General features: G+C 45.1%; 1 protein-coding gene across 5 annotated transcripts in view; it reads left to right on the top strand.

Annotated features, from left to right (window-relative positions):
* EGFLAM (EGF like, fibronectin type III and laminin G domains) overlaps positions 1 to 16,223 on the top strand; it is a gene marked incomplete at its 5' end in the record, with an annotated part of 169,969 nt that overhangs the window by 113,558 nt on the left and 40,188 nt on the right. For all 5 annotated transcript variants that reach the window (XM_082837407.1, XM_082837404.1, XM_082837406.1 and 2 more), the window contains 6 exons: positions 6,951 to 7,066; positions 7,658 to 7,976; positions 8,863 to 8,963; positions 10,221 to 10,321; positions 12,333 to 12,477; positions 15,725 to 15,914. In XM_082837407.1, the coding sequence (XP_082693533.1) occupies positions 6,951 to 7,066; positions 7,658 to 7,976; positions 8,863 to 8,963; positions 10,221 to 10,321; positions 12,333 to 12,477; positions 15,725 to 15,914 (972 nt within the window). The remainder of the gene's footprint in view (positions 1 to 6,950; positions 7,067 to 7,657; positions 7,977 to 8,862; positions 8,964 to 10,220; positions 10,322 to 12,332; positions 12,478 to 15,724; positions 15,915 to 16,223) is intronic.

Raw genomic sequence — 16,223 nt, 5'->3', positions numbered from 1 at the left:
CATCAGGAGGAAGTAGAGACGCAGGTACCTCACACCTTGGTTTCTGGCCATCTGCTTAGCTTTCCACAGCCCCATTATCTTTAGAAAGGGAGACTCCAAGGGAGAAGGCTACAGCGGGTTGTGTTTGGCTGACTGGTTTGTGTTCTTCAAAAGACAACACTCCACAGGGGTGTGCAGTTGACGCCTCCTCTGTGTGTGCAGGCATAAAGATCATAAAGGTAAAGGAGTCAGGGAAGTTTTGAGGTGAGGGATCTAGAGGTCATTTGGTGTCTGGGGTGACATTCTTGGGCTGTTGTCAAGTAAGGGTTTCATGAAGCATGATGAATGGAAAAGAGCAAACATACCTGCCTATAGCTGGTTCTCTAGAGCCATTCTCTCCCAACCATCCCACCCCTACCACCACAGAAACGTACCCTGGGATGAGTTAGTTTCGCTCAGGTGGAAAGAAAAGAACCAGACAGATTATTTGTGGGAAAGGGAGGAGCAAAGGAAACCATTCAGCATTCTTGCAGAGCCTCTGAGTCCCTGTCGCCGAGGCTGATGTTGGGGTTTTGAGGATGCCCAGCTAATAACACTTCTTCTCTTTGTCCATTTTCTGAACCAACTGAGAAATAAGACAACAAACTCAGACGATCAAGAATCAAATGCTTGTCCTTGTTTATGATAAAGGCTAGATCAGAGAACATAGTTTACTCTAGGGCACAAGCTCCCTTTTGCAAACTCCCTTTTGCCCAATCCAGGCTATGGAACCCACTTGAGGGAAGGTTTGGGTTTGCAGAGAGATCACACCTGCCCAGGTCACTGCTTTCCACTTGTCGAGGTAGAGAAGGAAGGTGGGAGAGACCAAATTTGCCCCAAATTCCTCCTCCCTCCCCCAGGTCCTTTGATAGATTAGCTTCACTCAGTTCAGAAATATGGACCAAATGCTTCTACTCAGCATCTAAGTTTCTGTCTCTACCTCTGTAGGGAGGCAAAAAGGTTGGACGAGCATTCAGCAGTATTTCAGGAAGCTCTTCTCATGATTGCAGCTTCAGGAGTGAAGAATAAGTGCTCCTCTCTCATCATTGCTAAGAGCTGTTAAGAAAAGAGACCCAAATACAACCAGGTCCTTATGAATGAAGACGAATTCTGATAAATGATAACTCACATCTTCTGGGAGGCTTATATCATTGAACACAAAGTTACAATCCCCAAGACGTGTAACTTCCATGCTGAACTAACTCCTTTTTTCATCCACATAAGTGAAATTCCCTAGTTGTTTCTTTTTTCAAACTTCGCTTGGAGTAACAGATGCTTGCAATGTGTCTGAATTAAAAGTGTAAACTTTAGGGTCGCAGAATATTAGTGCCAGCAGGTCATCAAATCCAGTCCAGTTCTTTGTTTTATTAGAATTCTAACACGAGAACCCATAAGATTAAATGACTCGTTCAAGGTCACACAGTCATTTGTGTCCATCTCTCTCCCAGTTTTTGGTTTCCATGACTAGGGGTATTTCCAACTATACCACGATACATCAGAGAAACTTACTGTTTATAGAAAACTGGTGATGACTCAATAAAACCAAGCATACGGGTTTTTTTTTTTTTTTTAAACAAAAGTCATCCTGTAATATAGTAATAGAAATTTGTCTTTTCTATATTAGTTTTCCTTGTAGTGGAATAACCCTTGAACTTGTTTTGTATTCAGTTAATGGTTTGACTATTCTGGTTCTAAATAAATGACTCCTTTTCAATGTTCTCTTTTCCTAACTAACAAAGTGTCAAGTAGAGAGAGATGAGTTATGCACTTTAATTACAATAACCCCAGGCTACTGGGAGAATTCTTATCAGTGGCTTGGACTGTACGTTCTGTGCTCACTTAGAAACAGCATTGGTAAAATCTTTAGGGAAGCCATGGATTTGAGATCTGAGGTGGTGTGGTCATCAGGAAACAAGAGTGGGGCACTTAATTCCAGATGTCTTCACACCATACTGTGTCTGGTCCTCTCTCTGCTCATTTCCTTCCTGTTAAAAATGGGAAATGACAATTAGCCTGGATAATTATGAGAAACAGGAAGAGATGCTGCAAAGAGTACTGGAGTGCAGCATCAGGAGTCCAGAATTCTAGACCAGCTCTGCCACTGAACTGTCTCTGTGGGCTAGTCGCATGGTCTCTCTGAGCCTCAGTTTACTCCTCTGTAAAATGGACTTGTGCTAGCTGATCTCCAAGGCCTTTCTACAAAAGTCAAGATGTCTTTGACTCTAAGTCCTTCTAATTCCACATTGTCATCCTACCCTTATCTCACACGCTTTGTTTCCCCAAACTGAGCAGTAACCTCTGGCTTCAAAGAGATAGGTTATATGCAGTGTCAAACAGAAGCAGTGATTATAAGGACCAAAGAACCTTATTCATTGAACAATATATGCCTTATTTTACTTGTCAAAATGAGCAGAGAAGCTGGAGTCATTTCCCTTCTCATCATGGTACCATTTCATAGCTGCAGCAATGCATTTGTGGTCCTTTCCTCTAAGAGTTTCCTTCAAGGTAGACTTCCTAGGGTGGGTTAAAGGGCAGGACGAGAACTCAGTTACCCACACTCCAACCCCTGGTTCCTCTATATCCTTCTGGCTAAAGTATATTAGATACTCGGTGTCAAAACATGTGTATGTTATTTTGCGTATTGAACTAAGGGTCATATGGATTGCTTCTGGTCCTGAATTTTCCACTAATGAGATGCATGACCTTGGTTTCAAGTCACTTCTCTTCTGTGGCCTGAGTTTCCACATTTATGAAATGAGACTTTTGGACCGGATGGTGTCTAAGTCCTCTTCCAGCTCTAAACTTCTAGCTCTGAGTTGGGGAAAGAGACAGGAATGGTGGCAGTTTGGGGAGAATGTCTTTGGACTTGGGGGCAAAGTCTCACCGTACAAGGATTTGTCCCCGATATTCCACCACTTAAACAGGCCTGACCAGCTGGGCCAGGACAGGACAAAGTCCCTCCATAGTGCAGCGCTGTGGTAGTATCTCCCATGCCTGGTGGAAGCCTTGGCTTTTGGTGAGTATGTGAAGTATTACTTAAATGGAGGATGGGGAGGCATACCAAGAAGTCTAAAATATGGTTCCTGCCCTCAGGGGGTTCACAGCTGAGTTGAGAAACACAAGGGCAACATTCCGAGGCCAGGAGTCCAGAGGATGTAAAAACCATCTTGAATATCCATTGAGTTCAACAAACTGTGGAAGCTTGTTCTGCGCTCATGATTAGGGACATGTATTCGTGGGTGGATGGCACTGTCCAGGAGTTGGAAGAATGTCCTACAGGCCTTGGCTTGCTCCATCTTTTCTGGAGTCACCATTTTTTTCCCAGAAGAGTCTGTTTTCTCTCTCTCTCTTTTTTTTTTTTTTGCATTACGCGGGCCTCTCACTGTTGCGGCCTCTCCCGTTGCGGAGCACGGGCTCCGGACGCGCAGGCTCAGCGGCCATGGCTCACGGCCCAGCCGCCCCGCGGCATGTGGGATCTTCCCTGACCGGGGAACGAACCCGCGTCCCCTGCATCGGCAGGCGGACTCTCAACCACTGTGCCACCAGGGAAGCCCTGTTTTTCTCTTTTTAAAATATCACTTGATTTTGGTCTTTGGATGATACACATTCAGCTCTGTCTCCACAGAATGCATGCAGCTGGAAGGGTGGCTAGACTATGTATATAAGGACACACAAGAGGGAAAAGGAAGGTGATGTGGACAAGAGCGTTAACCAAAGTCTTGGGGTAAGAAAACACAAGATGTGTTCACAAGTCAACTGGTAAACCAGGTTGGCCATTAAAACTTTGGAAGAGGGGGAAAAAAGGAGTCAAAACCATGATCTGGAGTCCGATTTTAAGTGGCATGATGTAATCAAACAAGAGACCAAGGGTAAATCTAGTGCTGCTGTATATTGTCTGTGTGCCTTTGAGCGAGTTATTTAATCTTTTTCAGTTTATACCTTCACATGGTAAAATGGGAGGAATAATACCAATTTCACAGGATTTTGTGAGAATTAATAGAAACAATCTATGAAAAGCTCTTGGCACGGTAAAAATGAGCAATAAATGTTAATTTTCTCAATCCCAGGCTCTTCCTCTCTCCACAGGGATTTCTTCTCCTACAGGCACTGGGAAAGCAGCAAACTTGGTTTTGAGTTAGGCTCGGCCCGTTACAAAGGGTTTCATCTTGGTCAAACCACTTAACTGCCCTGACTTCAGTTTCTTATCTACCAAATGAAATTCACCACACTTACCTTTCAGGATTATTGTAAAGTTTAGAAATGTATGATATGAAGCAAACAACAGTACCTATCAGTAGGAGAGAGGCAGTAGGTTTCAATACATAATGGTGATAGGAGAAGGGAGGAGGAAGAGGAGTTGTGATCATTGGGATTCTCGACCAAGGAGCCCGGATATCTATCTTGTTGGCAGTTGGGGTCCTTGAAGATTTTTTTTTCCAGATAGAGTATTATAAGATGAAATGCAGAGAATCTTGAGATGATGAGAATAGTGCCAGAATGGCTAGAATGTGCAGAGGGCAAGGGTGAACACCCTGGAGGTACAGAGGCCCACCTACGGAAGAGAAAACCCAGGTCTCACCATGCATGTGCTACATAATTCTTTTATTAGCAAATGAATTGGTTCTAGTGAAATTCATCCATTCTGAAAATATGAGAGAGACAGAGATAGAAATGGAGAGTGAGGAAGGGGAGAAGAAAGAGGCCCAGAGAAAGAGAGAGAGGCAGGGAGAGAGGTAGAAAGATACAGAGAGACAAGAGAGGGGAAGCTGTTTTCAAGGGCCTCTAGCTCTTTGTGTGAAGACATCTGGCACACAGCTGTGCTGGCTGGATGCAGGTGGCTTAAAAGAATTTGCATCCAGGTATAAATCTGACATCAACAGGCTTGAATTTTCAGCTGACATGTGGGCTATTTTAAATAAAACTGGGGAATTGGTGTGGAGGTGGTGAGAACACCTCCGCCAAGATGTGCCTGATACCTGAGAACAGGACCTTCTCCGATGTCTTTGGATCACCTGCCGACCACGTCTCCCTCTTCCTGGTGCAGGAGGAGGTATCCGGTCAGCGGCGTGCCCACTGAGCAGGCGTCCCACACTCCCTTTCTGACATTTCCTTTAGTTTCGTTTTTAATCTGCTTGCTTTTTGCTTCCAAGAGGGTGAGTTTGCTTTTGTGAGAAAGGTGTTTGGTTTAGCTTATTCTGAAAGCAGAATTGTCTTTAAGTTCAATTTATGTTTTTAATGTCATTTTTTTCTTTTTTTAACTAATCATTCAATAACTAATGGGCATCAATGACCTACAAAAGTCAGTTCCTGTTGCCAGAGTTGTTACAGCCGTAAAGCCTGGTGCCTGGTGTGACTGGATTAGAGAAGGCAGCTGGTACCTGTGCCTACCCAAAGCCACCAGGAGGAAATGGGGGCGCTATGGAGCAGCACTTTGAAAGGCTCTCAGATCCTGGGGGTAGGGCTTCTTGTGTCTAGCCTAAGTCAGGACTGCTGTGGATCAGTAGACTTTGTGGATGACAACTAAATAAAAATGTTAATCTGACCATCCCCCAAAGAACAATACCCTGTATTGTCCCCTATGAGTTTTTCTCAGCCCACCTTACAGTTCTGAAAGATCCTGTTGTCCTGCTAAGATGTTTGGAAATGGTTGACCTCCAAGATGCCACCCGGGGACCCTTTTTTTTCTGGGTGTGGGAGTGTTTGCTCTAGTATAATGTCTCTTTCTTATTTTGAAGAACTTTTAATGAAATATCTCATATGTCAAAAGTATATATATACTTTTATATATATGTGATATTACTTTTATGTTTTTATATAATACATAAAAATAATATGAACACTCATGGGTACCCAGCATCTATCTTAAGAAATAGAATATTATAGAGTACTATCAAAGGCCCCTGTGTGTCACACCTCTTTCATATCCCTCTTCTAACCTTTCCCATGTATTTTTGGTCCTTGCCTTACTTTTCTCAAGAGTTTGAGTATAGTCGGCCGTCCATATTGATCCGTGGTTGGTTGAATCCGTGGATGCAGAATCCGCAGATACCAAGGACCGACCGTACTCTGCCCTTTTATATAAGGAGCGTGAGCATCCGGAGATTTTGGTATCTGAGGGGGTCCTGCGCCAAAACCACCCCTCAGATGCCAAGGGAGGAGGGACAACTGTATATATATATCCTTAAATAATATATAGTTTTTCTTGCTGTTGACTTTTATATAAATGGCATCAAACTGGATATGTTCCTGTGCAACTTGCATTTTTTTCATGAAATCTTGTGAGATTCAACCATCTTGATTTATTAAATAGCCATTTATTCATTTCCTGTGTTACACAGTATCCCATTCCACAGATATACTATAATTCATTTATCCATTATCCGTTGATAGATTTTTGGGATATTACTTGATATTATAAAAATAGCAAAGTTGGGTTTTTTAACAATTACAAATTCTGATGCTATGAATGTGTTATGCACATGTCTCTTTGCACATGTGGAAAAGTTTCTCCAGATTTTGTAAGTTGGGGTGACATTGCTGCATCAAAAGCTATGAACATATTCTACTTCATTAAATATTTCTAAGTGTTTTGCAAAGGGCATGTACCGGTTTACACACCTAACATCAGAGTATGAGTCTCCATTGATCCCATCCTTGGTAATATTCTTTATTGCCCAACTTTTGTATTTGCCAGTCTTGTCAGTATAAAATGGCGGCTCTTTCTGGTTTTAACAGGCATTTCCTTGATTACTTAGGAGATGAAATGTTTTTCATACTTTTTGCTCAGTGCTGCTTCCTCTTTTGTGTCGAATTCCTTGTGTATTTCCGATACGTCTCCATCCATTCAGCACAGCTCTGTATGTGGCTGCGTTAGCGTAAAAAGGGGAGCGAAGGCATGTGCTGACTGCGGTGTGCTGCTTTTCTCTGTGAAGGCCCCGAGGAATCAGGAAGTGGGCGCTATGGACCCCATTATCTAACCGACACAGAAGTCAGCGAGGATGATGACACGTATGAAGACGACTTAGATTTGGATATTTCCTTTGAGGAGGTAAAGAAAAGTACTGCTTGAAAACCTGGGTGTTTTTGTTTCCTTGCTGAACAAGGTGATGTAGTCAATGGACCACTAACGTTTTACTTAAAACGTACTTCACTTGGCTCATTTGCTTTTGACACATTTATTTCCTCTATTAGGCACCAGGTGATCATAAATTAATAGTAACTAGGTATCAACCGTGCTGGTGCTCTGTAGTCAGCTCCTGCCTGCTGCCTTCACAATCTGGCAAAAACGTATTTAGATTCCCACCAAGTGAAATTGTATAAACTCCGTTTTTATAAGGAAATGAACAATTCCTTGACGAGGTAAATGCAACTTTGTGATATTGTAGTAATAATAAATCACATAATATCAGCCTTAGCACTGATTTTCTGAGTAATACAGGAGAAGGTCCTTAAAATCCTTAGCCTCAAGTTCTTTATCCATAAACTGGAGTCAGTACTATTTGTCCTCCGTACATCCCAAGGTTTTGGTAAGTATCAAAAGTGACTATATTTTCAAGTGTTAGGCGTCAGCTATAAATAAGGCAGTCTAATTACTGTGCTCTGTGTTAATCCTGAACTTCTTTTCCTTCTCTGTCTTCAGGTTAAACCGCTTCCTGCTATCAAAGAAGGGAATAAGAAATTTTGGGTGGAATCCAAGATGGCGCCCAGATCGAACCCGATGGCCGTTTCTAGGCTTGTCCCAGCTACCCCAGCATCTCTCCCCATGACTGAGGTGGCTCCTCAGCCCACTCCAGTGGAGAGGAAAGGGAAGAATGGTGCGGCTATGATGCCAAGGCTTTTTGACGTGTCTTGTGATGAAATTCTCTGCTCTGCTGACAGCTTTTGTGTCAATGACTACACCTGGGGGGGCTCTCGATGCCACTGCAACCTGGGCAAAGGTGGTGAGAGCTGCTCAGAAGGTAGGCCCTTGGGTGATGGGGTGGGGAACATGGTGGTGGGTTGGCCCTACTGGGAGCCAGAGGGCAGTTTTGCATCCACACGTGGTTCCTTCAAGTCCTTTTTCTAAGATAAGCCCCTTCTCCCATGTTTTAGTCACTAAATTAGCTAGTTAGCTACACAGGGCAAATGTGAGGCAACTTCCATTGCTTCTAGTTCGATAGCAACCCTATTCTTTTTTTTTTTTTTTTTGTGGTACGCGGGCCTCTCACTGTTGTGGCCTCTCCCGTTGCAGAGCACAGGCTCCGGACGCGCAGGCTCAGCGGCCATGGCTCACGGGCCCAGCCGCTCCGCGGCATGTGGGACCTTCCCGGACCGGGGCACGAACCCGCGTCCCCTACATCGGCAGGCGGACTCTCAACCACTGCGCCACCAGGGAAGCCCGCAACCCTATTCTTATATGTGCCAAACATGTAGTCCTTTCAGAGCAATTAATAAATCATCCTGATGGCATCTTGGGGGTGGGTTTACTTTTATCACACCTCTACTAAGAAAATGCAGCAGAAACATGTGCGTGAAGGTTAAGAAGGATAATAATTGAGCCAACTTATATTACACAGATGTACAGCTAGAAAGCAGGTGTCAGCGGCCTTAAAGCCATTGATTTCTCTTTAGGGTGGCAAGTAACCATCTCCAAAGATCCAGTTTCTCCCTAAGAATTTCAGAAGCTCAAAGTCCCCAGGAATGAGAATCTTGGGGGTAAAGAGTAGAGTGAAGAAGACGGTAAGCTAGGTTTAACAGACTGTCAGGGGTTTTTACTTAATGACATCCAGGCAATGGTGTGTACTGATTTTTTGCATTTGAAGTGAGGAAACGGCGTGCTTTGATTCTGTCTTTTTCTCTTTCCAGATATTGTTATACAGTATCCTCAGTTCTTTGGCCACTCCTATGTAACCTTTGAACCTTTGAAGAACTCTTATCAGGCATTTCAAATTACTCTTGAATTTAGGGTAAGAAGGATTAATCCTTTGATGAGTGCTTACTGGACACCGTAACACAGCAGTGTGCTACATCAAAGGGAGGAGGAGAGGGGAGAGGAAGCAGGGGGTAAACCCATTCACAGGTTAGCGAGAACGATGGGCACACTTACACACTCAAGGGCGGCAGCAAAGGGAGGGTGGGTTCTGTATGTTACTGAACTATGGAAATGGTTGGCCTGAAGGTTCCCAGGAAGAATATTTGGGTCCCACACATGTTGCTCGTGTTGACTGAAAAAAAAATGCATAACCTAAAAGTTGAGAATTATGTTTTATTCAGCAAATTTGCTGAGGACTTAAGCCCAATAGCTCTAAGGGACTGTTCCCCAGGCTAAAGTCCTCAGCAAGTCCACCAAATAAAACATAATTCTCAACTTCTGGTTGTGCATTTTTTTTTTGGTCAACACTCATAATAGTGACACTTCTCAGACCAGGATTTCAGAAGGTATAAATGCATTCTCCAGCCCAAAATTCCTTTTAAAGGAAGCCCAAACAACATTCATTATTATGACTGTAACTGAACAGATAGAAAAATGACTATATGCCACCCTGGCACACAGTGAGGGCCCAATAGATGCTCTCTGATCTGAATCAGCTGTGGATCAGAATTCATTGCCTTCAGCTTAAAGTGATTCTTTTGCGTATCTCAGATGACAGGAAAAGGTTTGGAGATATGGAAACAAGTCCCCTTCAGGTCACGGTCAAAGTGTTGAGGGTCCAAAAGATGATCTGTCCCAGTCTAGGACAGACAACATGGGTGAAAACTAAACTAGTCCATGGGCTGTTTGTATTGTCATGTTCTCCTAATGGAAGGAAAGAAGCAAATTTGCATGGGAAATTTTTTAAAAAGGGAAAAACTAAAATGCTCTTTGGTGAGAATAGGATTTGATGAGCATGAGAGCAGCCCCTGTGTGACTGCGGTCTTTGTGCACATGGTTTCCCAGAGTCTCTGCTGGAGGATCCATGAAGCCAAGTAAAGAGTGGGTCAGCTATGGGGCCACCTTCCTCTCACGTCACTGCAAAATTCCTCACACACTGTTTATATCGCTGCCCTCTGTTTATTGAAAGTGGACTGGGACTGGGTACCTGGGAAGTAATTGGAGTCCACATGCTTGTAAATAGGAACGCAGTGGAGATGCTCAAGTTTCGTGTTCATGAGTGTTTCCAGGTGGCCCTTTATGGAAGAAGAGGCGCTCATTGTTCGTGTGGCTTTCGTTCCTATAATAACAGGCAGAGGCGGAGGATGGCTTACTGCTCTACTGCGGGGAGAATGAGCACGGGAGGGGGGATTTCATGTCCCTGGCTGTCGTCCAGCGCTCACTCCAGTTCAGGTAACTCCTGCCAAAAACCCCTCAGACTTTTAATACTACCCTACGTTATGTTTTCCTTTTTATAGTGTGAACAAAATCTATACACAATGGATCCCTGTAAATAAAGGAACAGTGTGTATAAGATGAGCATGGACCAGTTTACTAAATACTGGGGTATCAGGATGGCAGGGTTGCCCCTCAGATTTGAGTTTGGCACCTTGTGATCATTTATTCATTCAACAGCAAATGTTTCTTGAGCCACCGCAGTGTACCAGGCACTGCTGCAGCGCCTGGGAATGTGGCAGTGAGCCAAAGCGACTGAGTCCCTTCTCTCCGGGAGCTTCGGTGGATGCGATGGGCAGAAGGCTGGGACTTCCTCCTTGTCCCCTGCGGTAGATACAGCTGACAGCGCAGAGCCCAGAGAGGAGCCTCCTAAGCGTTTCCAGAGGCTCGGACCCCATCCTCGTCTTTCCTCAGGGCTGTGGTGGACTATTGGACTTACCTCCTCTGCCCTGATCGTTTGTGTCCCAACGCACCTTGGAAGCCACCTTTGGTTTACGTGTGGTTTTCTGCATGCAGAGTTCTGTGGACGTGTGAGTGTTTTAACCACCCTCATGGAGGTGCACACGGCACCTATTAGAGGACCACCAATGGGGATCAGCTGGGTGCTTCTCCATGGTTCACTGATTAAGATCCTGATGACACTATTCTCCTGCGGCCTGACCGTCAGCAGATGACTTAACCTCTCCGAGCCCATGTTTCCTCCCAGGACTACTGTGGGCATTAAATGAATGAAAACATGAGAGTACTTAGAGCGGCGCCTGACCCGTAGCAAAAGCACTCAGTAAACACCAACCACAATTGTCTTTTGACTATTTTAGCACAAAAATTACTTTTGGTTAAGAAGGATGAGACTGTCAAGCATCTCACGTGGGGTAGAAAATGCCCCCACCCCCATCCCCGCATCCTTTGCTAAATGCGTTGACTGATGGGAGATTGAGGTCAGCCAGCAGGATCTGGGGCAGTGGCCCTAACCTTATGCGGATCTAACCCTTGGAGGATCTGATTGACTCCCGCTAGCCCCGCTGGTTATTTGCTGGTAGCAGCTCTCCATCTCTGCGACTCCTACTGCGTGATTCTGAGATCCCCCCCGCTACATGAGCCTGTTTTGCGATGCCCCTCCACCCCATTCCACTCCACTGACGATCAGGAGACAAAGGGAGGCCATGAGAAGTGGGCAGCAATTAGTGCACATCCTGATACGGACAACACCCGCCATACTTCCTTCTCCACCGGCAGTCTCAGAACTCATAGGGGACATGGCATGGTGGCTGCTTGGAGGTTGCCTGGAAAAGGTCAGAATCCTACATGTCAGGCATAGTGACCAGAGGGCACCCCAGGCCATACGGAGGTTGGGAAAAAAAACAAGAATAATGCAACTGTCTGAGAATGCTCGTTCTCCACCCACATCCCCTCTGGGCTGGAGACTCCCATGGAAACCATCCCTGCACTCAGGCCCAGCTGAACACAGATGGCATTGCTGGCCAGCTTGTCAAAATGAGTGTGAAGACTTGGTTTCTTTTTTTTTTTTCTTTTACATTTTATTTACAGCACTGAGCCTGTCATTTCGGAGTTGTGGGAAGTCCCCAGAGAAATCCCCGGAAGCAGAATGATTCAAGCTCTAATTCTCTGCACCTTGAGTCCATGTTCAGCATCTGGTCATTACTGAGAAGGAGAGGGAAGATCTTAGTTGCCCAGGATTCTCTAAGCTGCAGAGAAAGTTGGGTTAAAGGAGACTCCACACTGAAAGGTTCTATGGGCAGATTGAAGACAACCAGGCTGCGGAGGTCCCAGGGAAGGAGGCGTCTGGCTCTTCCGTGTGTAGATTTAAACAGCTCTTGATATTTGTAAACCTACTCTGAACAGACTGGCTCTCAAAGAAGCCATTACCCTGGAAGTGATGTCCATGGAGTCTGAAAACATAATGAACTGGTCGATCTAAGAATTTTCCTTTTCTTTTCTTCCCCCACAGGTTTAACTGTGGAACTGGGCTTGCCATCATTGTGAGTGAAACCAAAATCAAGCTAGGGGGCTGGCACACGGTCACGCTCTACAGAGATGGGCTGAACGGGCTGCTGCAGCTGAACAACGGCACCCCGGTGACAGGCCAGTCCCAGGTGAGTGCGAGCCTCACTCCCTGCCCCCCTGCCCAGCACGCACCACAAGCACCCTGGCAGGATCCCGCTGCAGAGAGCTGACAGCCCTGGCAGATGGGCTGCTTTTCATGGCAAACCCATGCATCCTGGCTCTGATGTGCCCCTGCCAGCTTTCCACCCAAGGTGGGCTTTCAGGGCACGTGTCCATCCCACATGTACCGAGGAGAAGGGTGACTGCCAGCATCATGGCCCTGGGTGCACAGGGACGTGCAGTAGGCTCTGTGCCCGGGGACGTGTTCTCTTTCTACAAGGACATCAATGCCGGGGGGTGGAGGAAGGCCCATATTGGAAGAATTGAAGCCATTATTAGTGCCAAACACAAAGCTTGCTTTTAAGGCAGAGGTGTTGCAATCCTGTGGCTTTAGAAAATCGTCCCGAAAGCTTCCCTTGGTTCAATATTCAGGAGTAATCCATTCATCCACCTTTTTGGGGCCATGATTATAGGAAGTGGTAAAGCAGCGTAACTGTTGGGCTACTCAGTAAATCACCTAGATATTCACATATTTGTCATGCTCTGAGCAATTTTAGGACTGTGTTTAGAATAAACAGTTGGGATTAGCAACCTGCCAAGGAACCGAGCCTGTAATTCTAATCAGGCAGGTATCTGTATTCTCTGAGGAAAAAAGTAGCAAAAAAGCCTTTGTATATATGTGTATAGCTTTCCCGGGCTCTTCACTATTCTTTGCTGACAAGGCATGTTATATTAAGGGTCATGACTTGCTGATAAAAAAAAAAAAGAATAGAAAAAAATAAATCTCATTCATTTGAATCCCAGTGGTTCCAAAAGAACAAGAATCCAAATAGAGTGAATGTGAATCCAGGAAGATCATTTATGCAGATATGCGTATATTTCTAAGGAAGGGAACGATGGGATAAATGCACTGCAGAATCACATAAAGGCCAGAACAACAGGCCTACTATGGTTAAAATTAAATTTGACGGGAATAAAGACACTTTGAACTTGGGTCCAAAATACTAACATGAATACAGGTGGAGAAGCTGTAACAGAAGTAACACATGTGTAAATGTCTTATGGTTTAAAACAAGGAAATTCAATAAAGGTTAATAAATAGGGCCATGTGATAACAACAAGCTAAAGAAGTTATAGGCTGCATTAATAGAGGCATAGCATCTAGGAAAGTGGAGGTGATAATCCTATTCTATTCTGGTGCCTGTGTGTGTAGTTTGCAGTACTCTAACAGGGACTCTAATCCTCGAAGAGGATTGCCTTCAGAGTATATGATTTTAATGCATGTAAGCATTAATTACAAAAAGCATGTAATTTTGTGGATACTCAGGGCAATATCTGCCTCTCTACTACCAAGACTTGCTAAGCAAGTTGTATAAGCAGGACCGCAGATGTGGAATGTTTGAGAAAACTGTCTCAAGAGATAGTGACTCTGTCTTAAGTCAGGGCTCCCCCAAAACAAACCTGAGATGAGGAGTCTTATGCAAATGATGCACGAAGAAAGGGATCCCAGGGCTTCCCCGGTGGCGCAGTGGTTGAGAGTCCGCCTGCCGATGCAGGGGACACGGGTTCGTGCCCCAGTCCGGGAAGATCCCACATGCCGCGGAGTGGCTGGGCCCGTGAGCCACGGCCGCTGAGCCTGCACGTCCGGAGCCTGTGCTCCGCAACGGGAGAGGCCACAGCAGTGAGAGGTCCGCGTACCACAAAAAAAAAAAAAAAAAAAAAAAGGGATCCCATAGGAAACCTGTAAGAGAGGGGGTTAAGACGAATGGGGGAGGGACAGAAGTCAGTAAGAGTGAGATCTCAGGCAAAGTTCATCAGGATCTGGCTTTAGCCTGATCCCACAGGGGAGCTCTGGCGTGTAAGTAGTACCACAGAGTGATGCCAACCCAAAGCAAGGGAATTGGACTTTCACACTTAAGCACCCATTAAAACTTGTTAAGGGCTGTGCCAGGGGACTGCAGACTCCAGGATACCACCAGTTCTCTGCATGGGCAGGCAAAGCAGCCTCCGGAGGCCCAAAGACAACCCTCATTAGAGGAAGGTAAAGGCTAGGCTCAAAGACTATTGCCTGGGATGTTGTGAAGGGAGCTTCGGAGGAGCTACCCACCCCTCTGATGCACTTAATGTTCCAAACAAGGAGAAAAGGATTTAGCTGTCGGGCTCCTGCTGTGGTCCTGGATCAGGGAGTAGGGCCAGAAGGGTGAGGAAGGGATCCAGAAGAAGTAAATCCTGAGGATCTTGGTGAAATAAGCCAACAGGGCACTCAGTTCATCTCACGAAAGCTATATGCCAGTGGCTGGCAAAGAATTAATCCTTAAAATCCACTGTAAATACTTTAAAGCTGCCTAGCTCATATTTAATATACTATTTACCAAAGATTCTTAATCTATTCATTAGAAAAGCAACGATTAGATGTTTTACTTATTGATAACAAAAGTATAAAGGGTAAAGATTACATTTCAGTGGCTTACATTCTAGACATTTTATAACTTCTCGCAGCATACCTTCTGCCAACCTCCTTCTCTACCCTTTAATCCAAGCAAATGAGATATTTCTGAAATAAAAATAACAACCAAGAGCACCTTAATTCTGTCCCACCTAATGTTCAGCTCTGTATTTTGTAACCTCAAAATCTACAATCCAGATTGTGGTTTAGTCTAAGATTGGAAATGTCCCTACTTAGCTGTAATAACACTTTAAAAAAATTGTATCCATGAGCAAATTTCAAAATATTTTGCAACTCAGTCTTGGCAATTTCCCTCTCCCTCACAAATGCCTCTTGCAGGATATAGTATAAAGGTGACTAGGACAGTAAAAGGGTAAACGTTAGCCCACGTATACACAAAATTAGTATTATCACCTTTTGAGACACAGAATAGCCCTATGACCCATCCAAGATACACAGTAAATTGGTGTCAGGACTGGAAAGAGAAAGGTTTTTTTGGGGGATGCCCGTCATGGTACACTGCCTGTTGGGTTGCTCCTGGCTCTAACCCACCTTCCCTTCCCTTCTAGGTTCCAAAATCATCCCTTCTCGAAAGACAGCCCTCTGAGAAGCTCTCTTGAGTTTTCTATGGTAACCGTGGGTTTAATTTTCCAGTAGGACAGTGACTTAAATACAGATGGAAGAAAACACCGGTGCTATAAACTGCATCTTAACCATGTCCCTCATGAAATCCTGTTGTGTTTCAGCTCTTGACTTTGTGTAGTGAGTTACTGTTTCCATCTTTCTTAAAGGGCCAGTACAGTAAAATTACCTTCCAGACGCCTCTCTATCTTGGTGGGGCTCCCCGTGCTTACTGGTTGGTGAGAGCAACAGGGACAAACCGAGGCTTTCAAGGCTGTGTACAGTCGCTCACTGTTAATGGGAAGAGAATGGACCTGAGGCCCTGGCCGCTGGGGAAGGCACTCAGCGGGGCTGATGTGGGTAAGTGGTTGCCCAGTGGGTGGGATGCTCTCGTGGGACTGCCTTTCTGCTTTGGGCCAGGGTGGGGAGAAGCTTCATGGGCTACAACCCTAGGCAGGTGGTTAATGCAGAGCTTTAGGAGGGAGGTGGGCCTGAGGGGTGAGGTTGGTGCTCTGAAGACATGATGACCTTGAATCTGAACACTCAGACGTGGTAAATAAGACCAAGGGTGGACCAAACCCTTGGTTGTGTCCTCCTGTCATCTTGGCTCTCTTCATGAAACGTAGCCTGGTCTCATCTGACAAGGCAACAGCAATTCAGCCCTTTCAC

Source organism: Leucopleurus acutus (assembly GCF_964270905.1).
Source record: "Leucopleurus acutus genome assembly, chromosome: 3".
Taxonomy (NCBI): domain Eukaryota; kingdom Metazoa; phylum Chordata; class Mammalia; order Artiodactyla; family Delphinidae; genus Leucopleurus; species Leucopleurus acutus.
Note: the sequence above shows the minus strand (reverse complement) of the source record. Positions and strands in the feature narration are given on the sequence as shown.